The sequence below is a fragment of the Cucumis melo genome, chromosome 1, assembly GCF_025177605.1.
Source record: "Cucumis melo cultivar AY chromosome 1, USDA_Cmelo_AY_1.0, whole genome shotgun sequence".
NCBI lineage: Eukaryota > Viridiplantae > Streptophyta > Magnoliopsida > Cucurbitales > Cucurbitaceae > Cucumis > Cucumis melo.
Genome location: NC_066857.1, coordinates 20869662 through 20895870, shown reverse-complemented (window position 1 = coordinate 20895870; position 26209 = coordinate 20869662). Strand labels below are relative to the sequence as shown.

Below are 26209 nucleotides of genomic sequence, written 5' to 3'. Positions count from 1 at the left end.
AGTTAACAGGCACCTAGTGGGACTAGTAGTGGGTCCCTTACTGAGTATTTTTATACTCATTCTCTCCATTTTATGTTTTCAGGTAGAGGACGGGGCAAGGGCAAGGGCAAGCTGGCGAGCGACCCGAAGTGAGACCGAGGAGGGCCATAGGGACTACCGCTTCCGCTTATTTCTTATTTCAGATTTTAGCATTTGAGTTTGAGTACTTTTTATTTTTCACTATCTTTTATGTAGATAGGGCCCGAGTAGGATTTCAGAACGTTTTTACATTTTTGCATGACTACCTTGTTTATGTTTTTATAAATGAATTTCTTGAACCGTATGCTTTTAATAAAATTTTTAGACTTAAACCACTTGTTCTATATTTAGTAATGACTTCGATTCAGCATAAGGAGTTGGGTCGTTACATTTACCCTCGGCTTCACTTCTTTTCTTTTCTTTTTTTATTTATGGCCGATCACCGTTAGCATTGAACAATGCAACAAGAAAGCTTCTTTTTTCTTTTTCCTGTGCTGTTCTTCCTTATCACTAGACGAAAAAAAAAAGTTTCTCTCAGTCTCGGCCGGTCACTTCCTTTTTTCTCCCAAATATGAAGCAACAAATTAAAAAAAAAAGTTGAAAAAGAAGAATCGACACGAGAAATGGTGAAATCTGAAAAAAGAAGTGCTTTGATTTTTTTTTTCTCATTCTTCTCTATTTATAAAGTAATGACAAATCAAATCTCACAAACTTCTTGACAACCAAAAGTAGTTTAGATAGACTTGTGAGAAAGAGCTAGAATTTTTTACGGGAGAATTCCTCCCCTCCTCCTCCTATTTTGTTTCTTTATTCCAAAAAAATATTAGGAATCTTTTAAAAAATATAACAAAGGAGCAAAGTATTTTGACCGTATAAAACAATTCTTAAGATAACAAAAATGCCACGTCAATAACGTTTACATTTTATTATTGTTTGGTACGCGATCGTTTAGATATGACTACAAGTTTGGTACGCGATCGTTTAGATATTACTACAATTTATCTTTTCAATTTTATCGTTTAATTTTCTTACACGATCGTTTAATTTGGTTATGTTTAAATTTGGTTACACAATCTAAACGATTTTTTTCAAAATTTGGTACACGATTTTTTTAATTTTTTTTGGTACACAATCGTTTACATTTGCCTACTCCAATCTAAATAATTTTTTTTCAAAATTCTTTATACACAATCTTTTATTTTTTCTACACGATCGTTTGGATCGTTTACATTTGGCTACTCCAATCTAAATGATTTTTTTCAAGATTCTTTATACACAATCTTTTATTTTTTTGTTTATTTTTTTTACATGATCGTTTACACTTGGCTACTCCAATCTAAATAATTTTTTTCAAGATTCTTTATACACGATCTTTTCTTTTTTTCTATATGATCATTTAGATCGTTTACATTTGACTACTCCAATCTAAATGATTTTTTTCAAGATTCTTTATACACAATCTTTTATTTTTTTTACACGATCGTTTATATTTGGCTACTCCAATCTAAGTGATATTTTTTAAAAAAATTCTTTATACATGCTCTTTTAGATTTTGCTATTTTTTGTATACGGTCGTTTAGATTTGGTTACCCAAATTTAAATGACGTAAAAAAAAGGAAAAGAAGAAAGATGATGGAAAGAAATCAAAGAGGAAAAGAAGAAATATGATCGAAAGATTAAACAACATAAAAAAGAATAAAAAAAAGAAGAAAGACGATGGAAAGAAATCGCAGCAGAAAAAAAGAAGAGGAAAAGAAAAAATGCAATGGAAAGAAATCGCATAACAAAAAGGAAAAGAAGAAAGATGATGAAAGAAATCATAAGAGGAAGAAGATGAAAGAAATCACTAGAAAGAGAAGAAAGATGGAAGGACAAACCTGTAATATTTAAAAAATGGCTAACTTTATGAGCAGTTTGTTGTTTTGTTAGGTTTATAAAAGTTTCCCAAAATATTAATAAAAAATGGCATATAATTTTTTTTAAAAATTCAAACCATATCCAGGGTCACATCCTTCTCATAATAAAATTTTGAAAAAAAAATGAAAAATTTAAAAATAATAATAATAAAAAAATCCCAAAATCATTTTGTTTTTCTTCTATTGGAAAAGTTTTAAACTTTATCCCAAATCATAAATTCGTTTCAAAATAATTCAAATCAAGTAAAATAAATAAATAAACAAAAAAAATGGCAAACTTTTCAAAATTTAAGTTTGGGGTAATTCAGGTAGCATAAGTTTCGCTAACAATTCAAATTAGAAGATTATGCAAAAAAAATCAACCAAAGCTTTGACTTAAATTCACACTTTGACGATAGTGGACGATATTTCAATTTTATCAATTTTAAGTCTCAATTACCTCAATAAATTCATTAGTAAAAGAAAAAAAATCTAATTTCATTCAAATTTATTTCTTGGTCATATTCTAACTGATTTAAAATTTAAAAAATGAATTAAATTCAAAATTTTCTGCAAAATTGACATTAAGTCATATTCCAAAGTTCTTCATATAACATTTTAATCAAACTTATGTCCAAATGCATCGTGTGATTAATTTGGCATATTAGTGCTGAAGCCAAAGTAAAGAACAAATCATTTGTATTTTTGGTTTCATCTTATCGTTCTCGAGATTCACCCACCTATATATGTGCGCGAATCTCGAAAAGATGTATTTGTTGAACAATAAATTTTGACCAATTAAATCGTGCCACATTATTGTAATAAATTTATGATGATTATATTTTGATTGGATTTAGGTAGATGAGCTAGAGTTCAAGCATGCCAAGAAAGTGGGCCCAAGTCTAAGCCCATGAAGTAAATGAGCCTAAGTCTAAGCCCAATAAGCAAATAGACCGAAACTTAAGCCCAACAAGTAAATGGACCCAAACTTACCTAAAGCCCATGAAAATTCTCTATAAATATAGACCTTTGCCATTTATTTGAGGATCTTTAGTTGGAGGAAGAATCGAAGCTTTGGAGAACTGAATTTTTATCAACCTCGAGATTATTATCTTTTGAAAGACTGAAGACTTGGAAGATCAAAGAAGAGTGAAACTCAAATAAATTTGCAATCACAACTTCTTGAAAATCGAATCGAAGATAAAAAAGTTCTAAGTCTTAATTTATATTTGAGAGAAAATATCAAAAAAAAAAAAATATATTAGAGATTGTATCTATAAGACCATGTAAATCAATATATAAAGTTTAATTCTACAATTACATTTAGCTAGAAAACTTGTTTGAACACATACAATTAAGAAAAGTATGTTATCCATTTATCAAAGATAGATGATACAACTAATAAATGTATAGAATTATTTTAAATTAATTAATTGATATTAATGTTAAAGATTGAAAGTGGATATTCAATCAAGCAAAGCTACAGAAGTGTGAAATTTAAACAACCCTCAAATCTTAAGATAAAAATGTGAAATTATCAAACTTAGAACCAAATCGAGAGCGAATTTACTTAAATAAATGATTATTTGTTTATTAAAATATTAATTTTTAGAACCTAACAATACAATAGGCTCAAAATTTAAGAAATAAAAAACAATTTTAATCACAAAAGAATTTCAATACCAAAAGTAAAAATACAATTTTGAATGAAAAGAAGAAAGAAGGAAATTAAAAAAGTATAAAAAAAATAAAAAAATCAGTATTATTTTTCCCTAATTTTGTTTTTCCGAAAAATTTTAGATTTAGGGTTCAGTTCTTCACCTTCACGCCTCACCTCTGTCTCTCATCTCTGGGCTCTCCCTCTCATCTTCGACACGCCGGCCTTAGTGCCTCACACTCAGTCTTCGAAGTCCGACTCTCCCTTGTCGTTGGAGAAGTTTAAGCTTAGTTACTGACTATTTATTTGGATTTGAGGTATTTTCTTCATTGAAAATTTTTCGTGTCTTTTGAGTTTGAAAATTTAGTATATTTGGTTTAATAATTGTTGGAAGTTGGATAAATGTAGTTTTCTTTTGGTGTATGTAGTATGTATTAGGGGATTTAGATTGTTGGTGCCTAGGGATGAATGAGAAAATAAACAACCCAACCCAACCCATATTAATTGTGCAAGGATTTCCAGATTTTTCATCTAGGTTTAGCTCCTTTCCCATTGCTTCTCACGTTGGTTTTCCCATTGCTTCTAATGTTGGTTTTCCCATTGCTCTTTTCCAGTTATGGAGGACATAGAGCAACAGCAAAATAAAACCAAACACAAGGGGAAGCATGACAAGCCGAAGCCATGGGATGAGGATCCTAACATTGACCGTTGGAAGGTTGAGAAATTTGATCCCTCTTGGAATGAAGCTGGTATGCTCGAAGTCAGCTCTTTCTCTACTCTGTTTCCCGTGTACAGAGGTAAGCAGTTTTATGTTTTACGTTTTAAAATTTTATTCAACTTCGATTTTGTTTCGACTATTCTGTTTCCATCTTTAATTGTTCTAGGCCAATATGTTTTAGTTCCTGTTTTTTCTATCATTTTTATGTGTAGATGGAGGAAGGTAGAAGTTTTTCTTTCAAGTGCTGCGACCTTTTTAATTTTAGGCTATGTTTTCCAGAAAATTATTAGTGGCAGTAGAATAGCAACAAGGTTTTGATTTATAACTTTATGAATTTTGGTAATCTTTATCGGTGGAAAACGTTCAGCACACTTCCTATTCTTTCCTTTTTTTTCAATATGCTTGTTTTTTCCTTAAACTTAAAATATATTTCTGCTATACAATTGGATTAATCAGATTCCAATTCTTAGAGGTTTCAATTTTTCCATTTTCAGAAAAATATTTGCGAGACACATGGCCAGTTGTGAAGTCTGCATTGAAAGAGTTTGGTATTGTTGGTGAACTGAATCTGGTAAGAGTCCATAAACTCCTAATACAAAAATAAAAAGGTTTATAACCTAATGAAGGAATGGCTTCGGTTCTGTTTTTTGAGATATTTTGAAACCAGTTGTAATTCTCACTTCATGTGTTTTGATCTCCCACGTTTGGTCAGATTGAAGGATCAATGACAGTTTCAACAACTAGAAAGACTAGGGATCCGTATATTATTGTCAAGGCAAGGGATCTGATCAAGCTTTTGTCAAGAAGTGTTCCTGCTCCTCAGGTTAAACAATGATTTGATTTATTTTATGTTATTTGTTCTGACATGGTAGTTTGAGTCTTTCTTTCACCAATCATGTTAATTGGTATCTTGAATTGTGTTTTCTAACCATGTCTTTTGTGTCAGGCAATAAAAATACTGGATGATGAAATGCAATGTGACATTATTAAGATTGGGAACTTGGTACGCAAGAAGGTCAGTATCTTGATTTTATATTCTTTTTCTCTCGAGGCATTTGACTAAGAACTTTTCCATAGTTGATAGTTGTAATTGTTTATTCTTGAACATGCTCCAATGTCTGAATTTCATCCTATATTCAAGAACTCTATATCTATGGCAACCTACAGAGTTAGCCCTTAATCTCCTTGCATATGCTATAAGCTTAATTCTGAAGTTCTTCCTAAATTCAAGCAGTCTACATGGCTTACTATTACTACAAATTGGGAACATTTGGACATAAATTGAAATGTAGACTTTTATTCTGAATTTGAAAACTAGCCTGTGCTAGGCCACCAATCACCAAAATGTATAAAAGGAGGGGTAAGAAGGGAATTTCGGCCTAGAAAATATGGTTGTTAGGTTGCTTAGTGGTCCTAACACCACGTGGCAGCAGGAGAGGAATATATATAGGTGTTTTGTGCTAGGTTTCTTTATTCGGAATATTATGCATTTTGTATGAACTTTGTTCATTGGCTGAGAACATCCCTCTTACTTGGCTGGAAAACTACTGCCGAATTTCTTTTTTAGTGTTGTTGATCAATACAGTATATATACATCTACTCCTCCCAATACTGTTGTGTTGTATGTGTGCTGGTTGAGTATTCTGCAGGTACCTTGGAGCTTAGCAGCCTGCCATGTCGGAGACTAAGTTTCAGTGTTTTTGTGTGTGTATATGTATCAATATGCATAATGTGGGCAAGTGTGTGTTGTGTTACATAATAATTCTTAGAGGACTACCATTTTTTCATGCCGATTAGGATCTTGTCATCCTTTCACTTTTTATTATCTGCTCTAGAAAAGCTTGAAATTAGACTTTGGACTGACCTTGATTATGATGCAGGAACGATTTGTTAAAAGAAGACGCCTTCTTGTGGGCCCAAATTCATCAACCTTAAAGGTTCATATAGCTTCTTTGATTGATTTCTAAGCTTACTATGTTTCTCTTACTTTGATAAAGATATCTTAATTTAGGTTTCATAGAAGGGAAATTGTGTTTGTCACTTTGTCTAGTCTATGTTCTATTTCTTCTCTCTTATCTTTTAATTGTTATTCTAGCGCAGGCGCTTGAAATATTGACAGGATGCTATATTCTTGTTCAGGTATGTATATTTTCTTTTGCTGCTTTCCTATCATCGCTTTCAGCTTTTCCTCTTATGTAGTGTCAATCTCATTCTTGTTACTGGCAGGGCAACACAGTTGCTGCGATGGGTTCATTCAAAGGTTTGAAGCAAGTTAGGAGGGTAGTGGAAGAGTGCATGATGAATAAAATGCATCCTGTATATAATATTAAGGTTTCTGGGTCTAATTTCTGCATATAATTTTTTGTTACTTCATGATAGCTCTCTGCGTAACTTGGTACCTCATGCAGATTCTCATGATGAAGAAAGAGCTCGCTAATGATCCAGCACTTGCAAATGAAAATTGGGATCGATTTCTTCCCAAATTCAAGAAGTATGCCATTTTGACATGTACTTATTTGCTGATTTTATTTTACTAGAGTCATGTATTTATTTTTTACATAAGCGTTCTTTTTATCAGGAAAACTGTTAAACAAAAGAAGGTCAAGAGTAAACCCAAGAAGCAGTACACACCTTTCCCTCCTCCTCAGCAACCTAGCCAGGTGCTCTAGCTGCCTTTCACTTCCTGGAGGCGCAATTTGTCTGTATTTATATTTCAAAAAGCATTTAGGAAAATAGCATGATAATATAATACATAATAGTTATGATGATCTATTCTTATAATCATAAAAATAATAGTTGCAAAAAAAGAAATAGGCCACAACATACTAGATGCCATATTTAATAAAGATAAACTATTCAAGATTTAGGAAGTGCTGACATGTTATGAAAACATTATTTTATTGTCATCGTGACAGTTTCTATAGAGGTTAAACGCAGACATGTTTTGCATTCTAATTTTTTCTCAATGCATTCATCGATAAGACTTTTTGACATGTATTTGCAGATTGATATACAATTGGAAACTGGAGAATACTTCTTAAATGAAAAAAAGAAGTCTGCAAAGAAATGGCAGGATAAGCAGGAGAAGCAGGCAGAAAAAACTGCTGAAAACAAGAGAAAAAGAGAAGCTGCCTTTGTTCCTCCTATGGTATACTTTGCTGCGGCTTCTTGATTCTGCTTATCCAATATGTCGAACATTTTCATTCTTTTTACTATTGTATGTGATAATTGTTTTACCTCAATTCAGGAGGCGCCGAAGCAGCAGGATACACAACCTGATGGAGATAAAAATGATATTGCCGAAATGGCAAAAGTCTTGAAGGTATGGGATTGTGTGTGTGGGCTGCATGTATATAGCCGTGGATGCTCCGAGAAGTTTTTTTTTATCTGGAATGGGTCCAATTTGTTTGATAAATTTGTTGCAATTTATATGATCTCGTTGCTTTGCAGGAAAAGGCTAAGGCATTTGGAAAACGAAAAGCTGCAGAAACTATCAATCCGGAAGCTTATATCGCATCATCCAGCGATCAGCCACTTTTCAAGAAGAGATCCAAGACATCGTCGTAGAAGTTGGTAAGTATATTGTCAGGGGAGCGAGCTTCAACCCTTGTATATGGAATTACCAAAGGTTCTAGGTCTTTTTGTAGCACTTCTTTTTTTGTTTTGTTACATGTCGGATTAGAATCAGTGTCGTTATAATGAGAAAATCCCGAGCCTTATTTCACTGGGGTTACGTTGTGTTTTGCAATCTGCCTTTACTTTCGACGTTTTGAGCTGTTTCTGGCATTGCACTCCCCACCCACCACTACAAATTATATAAAAGAAAACCCTGATTTTTCCCCCTTTTTTTCTTCCCTTCTTTAAAGTTGCATTACTACTTCGAGATTTCATAGACTTTTACACTCCTTTCAAATTTTGAGCAGAAGTTAGAACTTGAAAAGAGTGACTTGCCGACCATCTCCTGTCTTGTCGGATTTAAACTCTAAAAATGGTTTTGGAACTTTTATGAAAACTCAAGTTATTATTATTATCTTTTTAAAGTAAATGAGTATGTTTGCAAAAAGGGAAAAAAAGAGGAATATTTCAACTTTTTCATAGTCAGGATAGAAAACTATCGTTGGAGTTATCCAATACTAGAAAACAGTAGTTCAACGTTGTAATCTACTTCTCATATAAAGTTGTTTATGGGGAAAGTAAGAAAGTGAAACGAGCTTTGCTTAGGTTCTTGTGCTGAAAAACAAACAATAAACTTGGAGGATGAAACGTATAAAAGTATATCACTGAATATTGTTTAAGTACACAGATCTGTTATGTTACGTGCTAGTTTATTGATATGTACAGATTAAAATTTAAACAAACTTAAATGATGACTTCAGCTGATGTTATGCGATTGCAATTGCAACATTTGCATGATAATAAAATGGTATATATATATATATATATATATATATTTATTATATAATTCAATGATTGTGATCGATGATGCAACTTATGTGACAGTTCTATAAATGTGTGGTACATACATGCATTCAGACATAAATTATTATGATTTACACATAATCAATTTGAAAAGTAAAAAATCTTGTACATGTAAGAAATACATTTAATTATCTGTACTAACTTCTATCTCTATAATACATCTAACAAAAGTTAAACCTAGATATTTGGTTCACTTTGGTAATTAACGGATCATTATAAGATATGAAACTTTGCGTGGAATTAATGTAATGTGAGATTTTGAAACTTTGTGTGGATGTTCATATATTCTAGCTTTTACTTATAGAAGGAATCTCAAGTGTTTAGGCTGTTTTGGAAATAATTATGGTATGGCTAAAATAATCATGTTTATCAAGAAATAAAATTGATTTTTGAAAAATAAACAATCACTTTTTTGAAGTATCTCTAAACAAGTGATCTTTTCCTGGGTGATTGTTGAAAATCATGTTGTACTACTTAAACTTTGAAACATCCATATTGCCACAAACTTAAAAGAAATTTCAGCAAAAAAATTAGATATTTATTAAAATTCTGTAACGATCGTTATCTATCAACTTTTGACTACCTTTTATTGGCAGCTAACCTTTGACAATTGTTTTTCGAAAACTGTCATCGACTAACTTTCAATGATCATTTTTTGATAATAGCCGTTGATCAACTTTGAGTGACCGTTTTTTGGTGACAATCTTTGTCAAACCTTCGATCACTCCATCGATTGTAGACTACGAATTTCTGCAGACTGTTTTTTTTACAAGCACTGCTAACTAACCTCTAGTGATCGCTTTTCAGCCACCCTTGCTGATCGATTTTGAACAATACTTTTTCGATGACTGTCATTGACCAGCTTACGATGACTGATACTTTTAACCTTCGTTTACTGTTTACTTGTATCGTCATGACCAACTTTTGACTATTGCTTTTCAATAACCATCGTCAGCCAACTTTAACTACCTTTTTTGGCCAACTTCTGGTGACTGCCACTGACAACATCTAGTCACCATTTTTTGATGATTGCTTTTCGGCAATCGTTGTCGAACAACTTTCAATGACTTTTTTTTATGACTATCATTGACCAACTCTCATTAACCATTTTTCAATCGTTTTTTTGGCAACAATGCTATCCAACTTTCAACCACATCTCTGTTGGTGGTTTTTCGACAATTGTCAACGATCAACTTTGAGTTACCGTTTTTCGGTGAGCTTTGTTAACCAACTTTAGGTGACGCTCCTACCAACCTCGAATTATCGTTTTTCAATGACCACTACCGACCACCTCTAACTACTGTCTCTAGCACTGTTTTCCAACGACCAACTTTTTTTATATAAAAATATTTTTGAAAACAAATAAAAATAAATTAATAAAAAAACATTTATTATAAATAATTAGTTAAATAAATGTCCAAATATAAAATATAATTTGGTAATATTATAAGAAAAATTATTGTAAGTGATAAAATTACTACAAATATTTATAATATATAAAAAGAAATATATTATTTCAATAATCAACATTCTATTATTGTATCATCAGTAGAATTTGAAATTTTGATACATTTTGTAAATATTTTGATTTATTATACTATATATGAAAATTCTCTATATTAACATCTCTTTTTTAACCAAACATAAAATTCAAAATTATCATCACTTTTATAAGATTGGAACCAAACGTTAAAAAAATCAATTTTATAAAATAAATTATACATAAATCTCTTCTCGTAAAATTACCAACCCAACAATCAATTCCCAAATAGGCATCGAGACGCGTTCGTGAAACATGGTTTTTTTTTTAGATTTCTATGTGTTGATGATAGTTTTATTTTATAAAAATTATTTCAAATAATAACTTTTGAAATAATATACAAATATACCAAAATACCTCAATCTATGTGTGATAGACCAAGATAGATTAGTGTCTAGGTCTATCATGATACATAGAGATACATATATAATAGTCTATCTTGATCTATCATAAATAAACTAATATTTTGAAAGTATTTTGGTTTATTTTGTTATATATTTAAAAATAGATCCTTATTTTATATTTTAGTCTCCCACATTTTTTTTTTTGAATTTATATAAGTTATGTAATAAGTTAAAAAAGATAATGGTGAAATAATACATCAGTTGATGGCATTCTAATTCGTAAGTTGCGGAAAGAGAAACATCAATAGCTACATATTTTTCAACATATCCTTACAAATAACATAAAACAGATATTATTATTTGAATATGTGTTAGACTTCTAGCATCTACATTAACAAATATATATAAACATTCTCTTGACTATCTTGATCATTCTAGAAAACAAACTTTCTGACAGTGCGTAAAATCAAACCTCTTGTAGGGGTTTAAAATAATGTGGTATACACAGTTCTACAAAGGGTTAATGATAAAAAAAAAAAAAAAAAAGGAAATCATTTAGGTGTCTCGTGCGCAAAAAGAAATTGAGCATCTTGTATTGTCTAACTACACCAACTCCAATGCTCATGTAAGTTTTGGGTATGTGAGTGTTTGGTGATGCGAGTAACTAGAAAGTAGACAAATATTCTGTAGGGTATTGATCATATCTTCGACCATTGACTTTTGATCTCTTATATAGAATAATAAAACGTAACTGTCACTCGGGTTTATAATTGTCTCTCATAATTTTTTTGGAATCGCTAAGTCAATTTGATGGGTTATTACACCATTATGACTGCAGCAAATTTTAGTATACCATTTATCCAAATTCTCAACATCTCCTTTAGATACCCCTCCATTATGAATTAGGATGACTCTAATCTTAATCGCTTTAAAGTCTTCTAGCGGTTATTTGAGCTCTCTAGGCTTATAGGTTAGAGCTATTCTAGACTCCTTCCATGGTTCTTTCAAGTTTCCTCTGGACTTCCTCCATGAATCTTCTAAGCTCTTCTTAGGCTCATCCCAAGGGTTTTTGTGAGCCCCATGAGTTTGAGTTCTCTTACTTTATTTTCATGGGTTCTTTGAGATTTTCTAGATTCGCTCCATGGATCTTCTGAGCTAACTCTAAGCTTCTAATGAGTCCATTGAGCTTCCACTAGCTAGACTCTCCTCATGGGTCTTATGAGCTCACTCTTAAGCTCCCATTACATTCACTTAGTAGGTCTTTTGAGCTCCATCTAAGCTTCATCTTATGAGTTTTCTAAGCTCTTCATGGATACACTAAGCTTCTACTAGGCTTTCCTCATGGATTCTCGAAGCTTAATCTAAGCTCCACCAGTAGTAGAGCTAGAAAATTTATATAGGGTTGGTAACATGGTTAGAGCAGAGGAGGTTCCCAGTCTTCATCCCCACAAGTGGTATTTACCCACCATTCTTGTCCTCGTTCACACTATTTGAAGTCGAGGATGAGGTCAAGGATTCCTCTCCAGGGGAAACAAGTCTCCTCGAATGTTGGTTTTTTGGCTCTTAATCTCTAATTAATTAATTAATCAATATCTTGATGATAACAAACTTGAATTAATTTATTAGCAATTTTATTGTTTTGGTGAGCATATAGAGTAGAGCTCGAAATTATGATTCCAATGCAATTTGAATTCCGCAAATCGAAGTTCAAATGAAGAAGTTACAGTAGAAACAAATTTAACTAGACGTAGTGACGTCACGACCATATCATCGAATTGGATTTAATTAGTGATAAGTAACATGTGGAGGAAATGGTGGAACACATGGTTGATTATTTGGATTGATTTTAAAAAGAAAATGAATTTAGTTGGTTTTATTTTAAAAAGAAAATAAGTTTAATATTATTTTATGTTTGTGTCCAACGGCTAGTTTTTTTTAAAGGTGGTGGACTCGTATTTGTTGGTTTTTAAAAGAAAAGATTTTATAAAGATATATATTATTTATTATTATTATTGTTTGTGACTAACAACTAGTTGAGTTTAAATCTCCACCCTTAACTTTTCTTTTACCAGATCCAATGGACCAAATTAATTTTAGATTTCAACAACCTCCTCTCTTTATTTAAAGATATGTTCTTCTCCGAATTAAGATAAGCATTTGAAACAACTTTCATTATATTCAATCCTTCATAACTTAAATAGCTTCTTTTATTGTTATTCTCTCGAACCTCTAAATTTTTGTTATTTTCGTTTAATTCTTAAAAAGAGTTATATTGTCTTGTGAGGATTGATTTGTTGAGCGCTTTAAATTTGTAAATCTACTCTTTGAGAGAGTTTTTTTTACGTCTTGTTCTTTGGTTCCAAATCCATTGATTAAGGGGTTGCTTTCGATCCTTAAAAAGAGTTATTTGTGACAGTTTGATTGTGATCCGTCGAAACCAGATGGATCTATTGACACAATATTAAAAAGACATTTATAGACACACAATATTAAAATCCATAGTTGGTGAGCTCCACATGAGCCTATTAAACTCTTGCTCCCACTAGGCTCCTTAATTGGAGCCTCTTTTGGTTACCGACCTGGACTCTCTCTTAAAGTCATATTTTAGCTCTCTCAAGCTCCTCGCAGATCCCATTAAGTTCATTACAAGCTTCTTTGAGCTCTCGTAAGCTCACTCTATGCTCTCATATGAGCTTTCTAGGCTCGTTTTAAGTTCTTAAGCTCAATCTTTGGCGGTATGAGTTTTAATTTCTTCATGACTCACAATACGCATAAGTAATATCTAACCATAAGAAGGATAATAGTTAAATATATTGTATGATGTATCTATATTTGTGTATTCGACGAACAATGAATGAAAACATTTTGAAAAATAAAGAAGAAGAATGTGTCATAGGATAAATTATGAATAAACAATTTGATAGATTACATAAAATAGATAACGGTAACGATAACCGACAAAATTGTTGAAAGGGAGGACAAAAGAGAAAAAGAAAAAGGAAAGAAAAGAAAAGAAAAGAAAAGAAAGAAAGGGGTATGTGTGGATGAGAGTTAAGATATGTAGGAAAGTCATTGCATATTGTGTTTATCGTGAAACAGTAAACATCACATGGCCTGACAAATTTAGGCTCCATTTAAGTCAAACTAATTTAATTGACTTCTACCTATTTAAATAATAATCTCCCCAAGACAAAGTCAACATATTAAGAAATTTGTCAATGTCCTTTTCTGTCCCTCTCTCTCTCTCTCTCTCTCTCTCTCTCCCTCTCCCTCTCATATACATGTCGACTGGATGGCAAAAAAATACAAATTAGCATAATTTTTATTTTGACTAATCAAAATTAAAAAATATATACCCCGAGCTACCTCACATCATCTCTTTTATTTTAGGTAAGAAAGAATATTATTTTACACGTAAAACCTTTCTCAAGTGTCATCTACAATAATTGTAATATAAACAAATAGAAAAGAAAAGAAAAAAAAAAAAAATCCTAAGTTTCTATTTCAAATCAGTGACGATATTTTATTTTACTTTTAAAAAATTGAGAAATTAATTGAAGTGGTTTTCGTGAGGGAAAGGAATTAAAGACCGAAGAAATTGAAGGAAGTGCAGCCAGTCAATAATTATTAATTAATTTCTGATTAGGCTTTTGTGTAGAACTTAATTAAACATCCATATGATATATTTCTTTGAGTTGACCATTATCTCATGGAGCCACTTAATTGGTGACACACCTTTTTTTATACCTTTCGTCTTATTTAATATATGATTGATTTTACATTTAAAAAGACGTAGCATTTTATTGAAATGAAAGAAAAGAAAGTTGCAAAATGGAGTTGTTTCACATTCTATCCATTCTAATATGAACTCATTATTATCCTCTACATTTATCAACAAACTATATTTTTCTTTCGTTTTAATCTAAATAAATTAAGTAATTTTTCACATCATTCCGAGATTATTTCTTAACTTCAATTTTAACTCCAAAATTCAACCCAACAAAAAAGAAATGAGAAGAAAAAACTTCATATATTTATATATAAGTATACTGAAAAAAAGAAAAAAAATACTCTTCATAGTACAAAGCCTAAGAAAAATGAAGTATCTATGGGGGTATAGAATGTAAAATGATATAAACTAAAATCAAATCTAAAGACTAGATATTATTGTTACAAAGAAATGAAAAAGCCCCATGTAACATATTGGAATTGATATATAGCAAAGGAGATGCCTAAAAAAAAAAAAAAGACTATATATATAATATATTCACAAGGGAGGAATCAACCCAGCTATATATATAAAATCTAAAGTATATGATGATTAATCCTAAAATAGTAGTTGGATTATTGAATGTAATGATGATAAAAGAAAATTCCAAACCCAATAATCCTTTGCTTCTTCTGATCAATTGCCCTTCCTTTAATTTGAATTGGTGAGATGAATGATATGTCGAGCAATATTGATAAAGGCTGTACCTTGTGTTGAGAGAGATGAGGTGTGTTGTATATATTTACACAATGGACGATAAAAAGATCAACAATAATGATGAAGAAGAAAAGAGCAATAATCTTACAACATATCCACCATTGATCTGAGCTCATCCCAATTGCTATTAGTGAAGAAATCATTGATATCAAGCTGCTGATTTGTTGGATAAGGAATTGAAGGTGAAATAATACCACTTGAAGAGCAGCTGCTATATTGATCATAACTATTATTATTGGTATTCCATTCTTGATGATGATGATTGTTGTTGTTGAGGTAATTATTTGGATCAAGAAGTAGTGGCTTCTTCTCAGTTTGGATAATCATGGACGATTCACAGCTGCTGAAGTTGATGTAACTGATTTCACCATTATTATTATTGTTGCTGTTACCTTTTTCAGAAGCTGGTGGTGGCACCATAATTTGATCAATAATATTCTTGTTATTGCACATCCTTATGTTCTTTTGATCATCTATGATGGGGTTTTTGATTGATACTGCTGCTAATTGCTTGTTATTCCAAGTATTACTTCCTGATGTTCCATATCTTCTCCCGCTCACATTCCTCTTGAATATCCTACATAATGTCCAAATTTCCTGTTGTATACGTACATTCCACACACACAACAAAATTAAAAAAAAAAAAAAAAGAAGAAGTTAATATATATAATATAGTAATAGATGAAATGAAAATAAAACAGTTATAAAGCTTAATTATTGAAGATATATATATATATATATATATATATATATACCGCTTCTTGAGCAAAGTTGTTGGGTTTAGGGTTGTTGTTGTTGGGGTTGGCGGTTGGATTATTAGGAGGAGGGAGACGAAACTCATGCATCATCCAATCAGTTTTAGAGCCTTTACCAGCACTACCACGATAGTAAACAAGTGTTTTCTTAAGACCAATACATTCACTCCCTTCACCTCCATTACTATAAACACCTTTATCTATTCCTGTTGCCTTCCAAAATCCAGATCCAGTTACTCTATTTGGCCTTATACTGTTCTTGTATTTCCTTCCTCTCTTGCAATAAAAATACCATTCTTTATCTCCCAATCCCATCTTGCTGCAGCTGCTTCCATCTATATGACATTTAATTACAATAAATAAACAAACAAACAAATAAATATTAACTTAATTATTATTATTGTTATTATTATTACTACTATTAGTAACACATACACATACTACTTACATGGAAGGTCCCATGGGTTGTGTTTGTAGATATCTATTTGTTTGATGAGTTCAATGCTAAGAGGTCTTTTCTCTACTTTTCTACGTAGGTAAAAGCTCACCAGTTCTTCGTCCGTCGGATGGAATCGGAATCCCGGAAGCGAGATTTCTTCCTCCTGATCCCCCTCCCCGTTGCAAACTTCTGGAGTTTCCATATTGTTCATCATCATCAGCTCTCTCTCTCTCTCTCTCTCTCTCTCTCTCTCTCTCTGTGGAAACAGAGATTAGAGACACAAATATCTCTATATATAAAAGTACCAAACTTTTGTTTTTCAATTCCAATATATCAAGTTTCGAAAAAGCTGTATTCATGGGATGTTCTTATAATAATAAATTTGAAGGGACAATAAGGACAAATTCCATTTTTATTTTGGTCAAAGTCATACCCTTTGACCTGTATTTCCCTGATTATCATCATCACTTAATTAACCATTTTTCTACCTCCTATATATAACAATTTATTATACAAAATTCATGACTAATATTTTTATCGAATTCTACTTTCGAATTGGTACTTAAATCAGATGATCGTAAATTTCTAACCAATTTGGGATTTATGGAAGGATTTTAATTTTTTACACTATGCTTAATTTCATATTATTATCATTATTTTTTCAATTATGAGTATATAGTGAAATGAAAAATTACGTTCTTAGCCTTTGAAAAAGGTTTCAACCGAATATTAATTGATGCTTTTGCAAAGTTTCTAAAATTGACATTGTGCTCACGATTATTTCAAATTAGGTTCAACAAGAATCTTCATGTTCAAGATTTCGTTATCTACATTTATCATAAATTTATTACACACTATTTAAACACTGAAAATTACATTTTTAATCCATCTAATTTGATGTTATATTTGTCACCAAATTTTAAAAATTCTTATGTTCGTTTTATTAGGCGTAACAACAAACTTGTAAATGTTTCATCTCCTATTTGGAAAGAGATTAATCTGGTTGGTTTTTGCTCCACTAAATCTAAATTTTTCTTTTCCAAGTTATGATATTTCATCCCTATCTCTCAAGTGATGGGGTGTAAAAAAACTCTAAACCTAATCTAACAGAAAAAAAAACTACCACGACAGTAGTCATGGGTATTACTTAACCACGTTAATTTTGTTTTGGTATTACTTTTCGATTATTGTAAATAGAATTACACTCTGTAAAAAAATCAATAAAAGACAAAATCTATTATACTCAATTTTTTCATAAATATTTTGATTTTTTTCTATTTTTATCCTTTCCTTCAAATAAAAATCACTATCTAATTTTTTTCCCAAGAAAATTCATTAAAATGAATGTTTCCAAAAGGTAATTTTTAAAGTGAAGCAAGAAGCACATTGAAATAAAATAACATTATTTTTTTGAGGGCAAAGAATAAGAGAAAAAAAATAATGTTTTGTTAATAAACTCCAATTAATATATATGAAATATAATTAACCAACGAAAGTTGCGAATAAAATCACTACACCCGGCATGATTCGGTCTTTAGGTTCGCTCTAACTCCAGATCGGATGGCAGGGAAGTTCTTCTTCCAAATGTAACAAATTATATATATGTCTTTATTAAAGAAAAAAAGGGTTCTAGAATAAAAAAAATGATGTGAACTCAGCTTAAACCCACAATGTAAACAAGGTTTTTCTCATTGAGCTTGCTTAGAATTAAAAAAAAAAAAAACACTTAATTTTTCTTAATTAAATAAGAAAAACACATGATTATCAAATAAGTACCAAGTAATATAATATATATATATATATATTTAAAAAAATGGTTAAAATCTTTGAAAATAGCTAAAATAGAAGCCGGCGAAAACAACCTTTATGCAAAACAAAAATCAAAGGAGATAAACTTTATTCGAAACCAAATGGTTTGCTTTTCTATTTTCATAATTATCATAAATTAGTGAGCTAGCCATCAGCCATTATTTAAAAAGAAAAAAACATTATAAAATAGAAGTGTCATAATAATCAAATAGGAAAGAACAACTAATTTTTTGTCTTTTTTTTTTTTTTTTTTTTTTTTTTTTAATTTGGTAAACAAATAAACAGTATTAATTTCAAACGTACCAAACCAAATCACATGCATAACAATATATTATAAATACCTTAAATTATATTTGTATTATTAATTAGATAAGACTTACATCACCGCTTTCCTCAATTTCAAAACCTTTTTCAAACTTCAATACACAAAAGTTGCATCTAATTCATTTTATTATTCAATATTTTCTTAATCTTGACTTTATTCCTTCTTAATATTATTGGCCAGTTTAATTATCATCACTTAAATGGATATATATATATATATATATATATATATATATGCTATTGTCTACCATTTTAGATCATTAAGTTGTAATGTGACGTGTTAGTTAGGATTTAAATGGGACCTTTTGGATTAGAAAATTTTATGAATCCCATTACAAAGGCACATTGTTAGGTTCATGATCTATCTACGGTAGCTAGGCAGCTTCTTGGTCACAATATTGGTATACTTCAACTTTATGCAATGTCCCTCATAATTACTTTAGATATGATGACATATTTAGATATGTTCAGGCAGTTGAAGATGATGAATATATATATATTGCACCTTGTACTTCAAAATGTCTTTCATAACTAGCAAGATTAGTTCATAATTAACCGTGTAGTTTAACCTAAACTACAAGTTCCATTTTTCTTTTCGAACTTTTAATAAACTAGTGAAGTATGACATATTTTTTTAAACTTATGATTAAACAAAATTCTCTCTCACATATAAAGCAAAGGAGACTTTGGCTTGCTTTAAAAGAATAGAGACAATAAAAGATAAATAAATTAAAAGGTAGATTTAGAGATTGTTTGATGATTTAGAAAGCTTAAATTTGAGAAAATTAAAGAAAATTAAGAAAGATGTAGGAATAATAAATAAAGGGTGAAATGGTATTATATGTAATTAGAAGAGGGAGGGGCATGTGTGTGTGTGTGTGTGTGTGTCTATATATATATATATATATATATATATAAAATGAAAGGAGCAATATATGGTAATTAATGCAATGAAAATGTGGGTACGTAGCTCTCAAACATTATTGAAAACATCATATAAAGGACTGAAAGGCCATACAAACCGTACAAATCTAACATTTCTTTGTTTTAGACTTTCTTTTCCAAATGAAGAATTAAATGTGGACAAAATAATTGACATTTATCAACATAATTATTATGTATACATCCATGGTAGTTTCCTGGAAGTTGCCTGCAAGAGCGAAGAAACATGGAAGACCAATTGAGTGCCTTTAAACTATCGTGTTCATATTAACAATTGGGAAGCTAAGGCATAGGGTCCATATTCTAACAAAAAATCTCTCTCCCCCAATTTATTGGTCCTTATACTTTTCTTTCCCTATATTATGTTATCGTTAAACCCATATATGTCCTCTCACCAATCCTTATCATATCTTTAGTCTACTCAATTTTTAAATCAATCATGTATAAATTTAAGAGGAGAATTTAGAGGTTCCCCCACTATCATTTTAAGGGATTTTAACTATTAACCCCTAAAATTAAAGGGCTTTTAACTCAAATCTAATATATATATATATATATATATATATATATATATATATATATATATATATATATATATATATATATATATATAGTAACAATAAATCAAAAAAGAAAAATAAAAATATAGTAATTAAAATTTAAAGAAGAAAAATGAAAAAATAAATCCTCATACGTCACGTAATTATCTTTTATGCTAAATTATTTAGTTAATTTTTATAAATATAATAAAACACAAGAGTATTTACGGTCTCTGTAACAAAAAATAAAAACTCATAAAATAGGTATAAAATTTTCATAAATTTCATACTTGCCTTTGAATATTGCGGACAATTCATCACTTATTTTTTTTTTCTTTACTATTTATTCAGATTTCTTTATCTCATCTTTTAGATTTTTTTTATTCTATTTTTAAATGATTCATTGTTCTGAAATCTCCTATTCCATCTTCACCGCTTTCGATAAGATTCTTTGAAGTTATTTCATTTTTCTCTTATTCGAGAATATATCAAGATCGTTTAAATATCATTTTGACATGATCTAAACGATGGTTTACCATTGTTAACATGATCATTTATCATAGTCAATACGATCGTTTAAATTTGAAACTTTTTTTCCATCGTTTAAAATGATCTAAACGATTATGTTGACATAACCTAACAATCACTTACCATAGTTAATTAACACAATCATTTAGTATGGTAAACACAATCGTTTAGTATGATCAATATGATCGTTAGATTTGAAGTTCTTAACGATCATTTACATTGAACTACACGATCACTTACCATAATCAACATGACCCTTTAAATTTGAACCTTTTTCCTCATTATTAAAAAAGAATTACATGATCGTGTATCATGAGCTAAACGATAGTAGATCATTCGTTTAGACTGTAATAATACATAATCGTTTAGAAGAAGATTACTCGCACGCGTGTGTTGACTGCGACATTTTTTTTGTGTTTTTCATTGTAAGAATGTGGATTTTTTTTCATTTTTAGAATTGTTTTTTATATAGTGTAAATATTTTATTGGTTTTGTTATATTTTTCAAAAGTCCCATAATTATTCTATATTGTATTAGTTAATGAAATATAAATTTTTTATTAGAACATTTTTAAATATAGTAAAATAAATTAAAATATTTATAACCTATAGCAACATTTTGGATTCTATCAATGATAGACACTGATTGACTTTTATTATTATTTATCAATATGATTGATAGAAATATATCAGTGTCTATCAATATTTATCATTGATAGAATCTAAAATTTTGCTATATATTGTAAATATTTTGTCAAATTTATCATTTTTGACAATTTTCCTAATTTATATTAATATTTTAAAATTTTGGTTTTTTCCTAAACTTCAATATCTATGTTAGACCTTATTTGATAATTGTTTGAGTTTTTAAAATTTGTTATTATCATCATCATCTTGGGCATAAAAAAGTGTTTTGAAAACAACTATCATTTTTTTTTTAACTCGACATGAATTTGGAATATTATATTGTTAGAAAATATATTAAAATAAAAGCTTAAAGAGTTAGTTTTAGAAAACTAAAGTTCCCTTCGATAATAATTTTAATTGTTTTTCGTTTACATTTTTTTTTTTTTAATTTTGTTTATTAGAAACAAAAACCGGTAACTGATTTTGTTTTCTATTTTGAAAAAGGAAATGTATTTTTTTTAAAGTTTTCTTTTTATTTTCAATTTTTTCTTTATAATTTTAGAAATATGTTTCTTATTTAAAAGACAAACAAACTGAATTAGTTGTCAAACATACTTATCTTTTTAAAATTAAATTTCAACAATAAAAAATAGAAAACAAAGGTTACCAAACGTTCCGTAAGATATATAGTTGCATTTTTGTTGATAATCATTTAGTACTTTCGAATATTAAGTTTATAAAACATTATTTCCACCCACTGATTTACTTGTTTTGCTACCTATTTTTAGGAGTTTTTATTTTTATTTTTTAAAAAGAAAACCAAACATTAATTTTTAGTTTTTTTTTCCTAAAATTTGACTAAAAGTTATAATGGGTAGGAAAAATGAAAAGTCATGTCGTAAAACTTGTAAGGAAATTAAGAAACACAATATCTTTTTAACCCAATTCTAAAAATAAATTATCGTGTAATGCCCCAAATTTCGTCAATCGACCGCCGCAAACGCTCAAGCTTCTCTTCGCCCGAGCCTTCACCGAGCCATCTTCGTCGTCATCCATAGTCGAGTCGTTTGCCCGTTAGTGTCTTCGTCGCAAGTCACCGGTTGTCAACTTGCTGTCACGGTTCGTCATTCGTTGTCGCAATCGATCGCCTCCCAGCCGCGTCTCCAGCCATCCGAGTTGGGTGCGTGTTTGCGAGCCGCATCCCCAGTTGTCCGAGCCGCACGCGTGTATATGAGTCGCGTCTCTCAGCCGCCCGAGCCAACTGAGTTGCTTCCAGCCTCAACCCGAGCCGATTCCCTCCTTCAGTCGGACCACCTAGCCAGTTTTTCTTCTAGCCAAGCCATTTTGAGTCACCAAGTTTATTTTTGGTCTTTTTACTTATTTTTGGTAAGTTTGGATTGGGTTTTGGTTAGTGCTCAATAAAAATTGATTTTTGGACTATAATTAATATAATTTTGGATGTTGGATTAAGTTTGTTAGATTTAATTGGAAGCTGAGTTGGGAATTTGTCCAACTAAGTGTAAATCGAATTCGACAATTTGGGTAAGTTAAATCAACTGGATTTTGGATCCTTAATCAACTGCGAGTTAAGTTATTGAACTTAATAAATTGCCCTTACTGTTTAAGATTTATTCTTTGGAAGCTTGACCTTGCTGTCAGGATTACATTTGGTTAAGCTAATCTCCAAGTAAGAGATTCTCCTACTAGACCTACGAATTGAAGTCAAAGCTTGCATATAAATTTTCCATTATGCACTGTTGTAGCCAATATGCGTTTATGCTTGTGATAATTGCTAGTCATGACTAGTCTAGGTTATGATGACTGATAGATCTGACTGAGTTATGTTTTTTATGATGACATTTGTTGTTGTTGATGCTTATGCATGAAGCATTAATCGAAATGCATGAAGTATTAATCTCATGATTAAGGACATTTCGATTAATGCTCATGCCATATTATGAAGATGTTATGTTATGTTGCATGCTATGGATAGGAAGTTAATAGCCACCTAGTGGGACTAGTAGTAGGTCCTTTACTGAGTATATCTTTATACTCACTCTCTTATGTTTAATTTTTGAGGCAGAGGTAGAGGTAAGAGTAGAGGAAAGCTGACAAATGACAAGAAGTGACCGTGGCATGCCATATGGGACTACTTTTGCTTCCCCCTTATGTTATTTGTTTTGATTTCAGTATTTATGTACTTTTATTTATTTTACTCTTTTAAAACTAGATTATGCCTGAGTTAGGAACTTACTTTTGGATTTATTTTTACTTACTTTAGTTTTTTATGTTTTTAGTGAATATTTGAGTTTTTAAATTACGAAAAGTTGATATTTTCTATTTTAATTGAAGTAGTTTTATGTTCATTTGAGTAGTAATGACCCCAACTTAGTATAAAGAGTTGAATTGTTACATATCGTCGTAGTTGTATTTGTTATCCAACATAATCTAATTTTCAAAGCTTAAAAAAATCAACACTTTTTCTTCATAGACTTAAAACGTTTAGATAAAGTTTAATAGAAGACTCAAGGGCCATATGTCATTAAGGATGTAGATAAGTGGAATCTTTGGATGCTCAACACGATGGATGTTCGAAATTACAATGTTCAACATCATTAGATAATCATATTTGTTTTGTACGTTTTTTTTTATAAAAAAGATAGTAGAAAATACTACAACGCTAAGATTTAGATGTAAAGTAATGTCTTAAATTTCACTAAAGAATAGAAGGATACAAAAGTGAAAAGGGAATGTCTTTAATATAGAAATTTTGAAAATCTATATTTTAGTTAAAGTTAGAGTATTAACGCAAAATGGATGCGATTATGTAGATGTTCGTTCGACGAGAATTACAAGTTTTCATAAAATAGACGATATTTTAAAGTGCAAGAGTTCAATTCATGGTGACTAACTACCTACTAAATTTTAAAAGATTTTTTAGTGACCAAATGTCATAAAGTTAAAAAAATACATGTAATCTTTGTATTAGATAGTCAATTAATAAAAAGAAAATTTCAAAGTTTAGTTTAGTTCATTACTTTTTTGCAAATCAATAATAGCTGTTATTTTTCCATATAAAACTAACACTCTAAATACTTTTCCAAAATGGCAATTGCATGTGAATATGAATATTTGAACCGCAGTGGTAAATTTGTGCTTAATGGAAAAAATGAGTTGATTTTTTTCGTAAGAAAGGTCAAAAAAGAAACTTTTAGAAGTTTTTAGAAACAAGAAGAAAGCAATATATATAGAAGTTTTCAATCCATTTTTCATAAAGCAAAATCATTTTAAAATGGAAGTGTGTGGATAAAATATAAAACAAAAATCCCAGATTAAAAAGCATTATTTGTGAAAAAAATTAAGAAAAATAAATAAAAGCCATTTATTAATATTTAATTTGAAAGGAAGGCATTTATTATAATTTAACCTAAATAATAAATATGGAGTTTGAATTAAATCTATATATATATATATAGGTTGGACCAGATGTCCCATACCTAAGAAAAGAGAGAAAAGTGTCGAATTGCGACATTGACATACCAACAACCTACTCCTATTAATTGGGAGGAGAAAAAGTAAGCACTATTATATATATACACATATATATGTATATATCGTGGTCGTTTTGATTTGTGTAAGTTGAAATTTTCTTATTATTAGTTTCTAAGGACTTTGAAAAGATAAATAACTTCTAGATTACTTAATGAAACGTGTAACAAAAAAGCCTAATATATATATATATATATATGTGTGTGTGTGTGTTGATTTTTGAAAAAGAAAAAGAAACATTACATGAATAAGGAATCATTTCTTTTTAAATAACAATTAATTTAGTTGCATAACCTCTTTTAAGATTTATGGAAAACATAAAAATAAATTGAACCATCTAACTGTTAAATAGACAAAAAGTTTGAGTTAACATATGTTAAGCAACACAATACAACACCCCTTTTTTAGGCTTTCAAATTTTAGTAATAAGTTAGAGTATAATGTTTTTCATGCATTTTGGAGTTATTTGCATATCTGAAAAATAAGGTTAAAATATTACGAGAATAGCAAAAAAAGAAAATAAATAAATAAAAAACTAACGGTAACTATAGTAAAATTTAGAAAATGTCCAAAAAGTCTAGTATAGAATAAAAATCGACCGGAGGGACACAATTTTCCATTTTTGAAGTCAATTAATGATAGCTCATTTAATTATAGAAGTCTATCACTCATAAACTTATTTTTTTAACGTTAGCCGTAAATTTAGTAAAATTTATCTTTATTTATGGAAACGTCCAAAAATCCAAAGGTCGATTTAAACCTTTGAAAATATTTTAAAAATTGTAGGTTTGGATTTTTCCTAAAATGACACTAACCAAACTTCTCCTTATTTCCAACTAACCACCCTCGATTCAATCGGTTTTGATTGGTTGACTTGATTTTTCGATCTATCATGTTCACTTCTATTGATAAGTTTGGAAATATTATAATGATTCACGTTTATTTTTATCTTCAATCTTGTCACTAATGTTTCCATCGTTAGATATAAGTCTATCGATAATAGAATTGTTAGTGATAAACTTTTATCACCGATAGATTTTGTTATTGGTGATAAAAGTATATCATTTGATAGATAAACATGTTAGTTAGTGTGTATAACTTTGTTTGATTCACAAAATTGGATTTGGCTTTGGGTGTTTGTTGAATCTTTAGGAGCCATTCATAAACATTTCTATATCTAGAATATTTTTAAATTTGCTTCTCTCTCTCTTAGTTTTTCCTTCCTTATTCTCCCTTTAACGGTAGATTGTAAAAATATTAGATTTTTTGACGGTAGATACCAATTAGGTTAGAAATGAAAAGAAAACAAAAATGTATAATTAATAAAAATAAAAAAGGTCTTGATTGACTTAACTAGAGTCTTCAAATAAAGGGATCTTTTAAAAAATATAATAAAACGACCATATATTTATATTGTATAGAACAATTCTAAAAACGAAAAAAGTTCACAGGTTCACCCTGAAAAATACAAAAAATATTTTTTCAATTCTATCGTTTAATTTGGTTATACGATCGTTTAGATTGTCTACCCACAATTTTTTTTTTCAAAATTTGGTACACT

At 30.0% G+C, this 26209-nt stretch overlaps 2 protein-coding genes across 3 annotated transcripts; one reads left to right on the top strand and one right to left on the bottom strand.

Moving 5' to 3' along the window:
• Positions 1-3603: 3603 nt before the first annotated feature.
• Positions 3604-8012, top strand: LOC103489650 (KRR1 small subunit processome component homolog). The gene is made up of 13 exons (XM_008448903.3): positions 3604-3887; positions 4185-4367; positions 4783-4859; positions 5001-5111; positions 5235-5303; positions 6169-6225; positions 6389-6427; positions 6515-6619; positions 6697-6779; positions 6867-6948; positions 7293-7436; positions 7536-7610; positions 7739-8012. The coding sequence occupies exons 2-13, from the start codon at positions 4187-4189 to the stop codon at positions 7853-7855; spliced, it is 1140 nt and encodes a 379-aa protein (XP_008447125.1). The 5' UTR covers positions 3604-3887; positions 4185-4186; the 3' UTR covers positions 7856-8012.
• A 6650-nt stretch (positions 8013-14662) lies between these two features.
• On the bottom strand, positions 14663-16705 carry LOC103504268 (putative NAC domain-containing protein 94). Of its 2 annotated transcripts, none has more exons than XM_051081122.1 (3): positions 16441-16705; positions 15893-16227; positions 14663-15734 (listed from the first exon to the last, which is right to left on the bottom strand). In XM_051081122.1, the coding sequence occupies exons 1-3, from the start codon at positions 16688-16690 to the stop codon at positions 15222-15224; spliced, it is 1098 nt and encodes a 365-aa protein (XP_050937079.1). In that variant the 5' UTR covers positions 16691-16705; the 3' UTR covers positions 14663-15221. The 2 variants fall into 2 exon arrangements, with proteins under 2 accessions (XP_050937079.1, XP_050937084.1); XM_051081127.1 differs by having other exon boundaries at positions 16341-16677.
• Positions 16706-26209: the final 9504 nt, after the last annotated feature.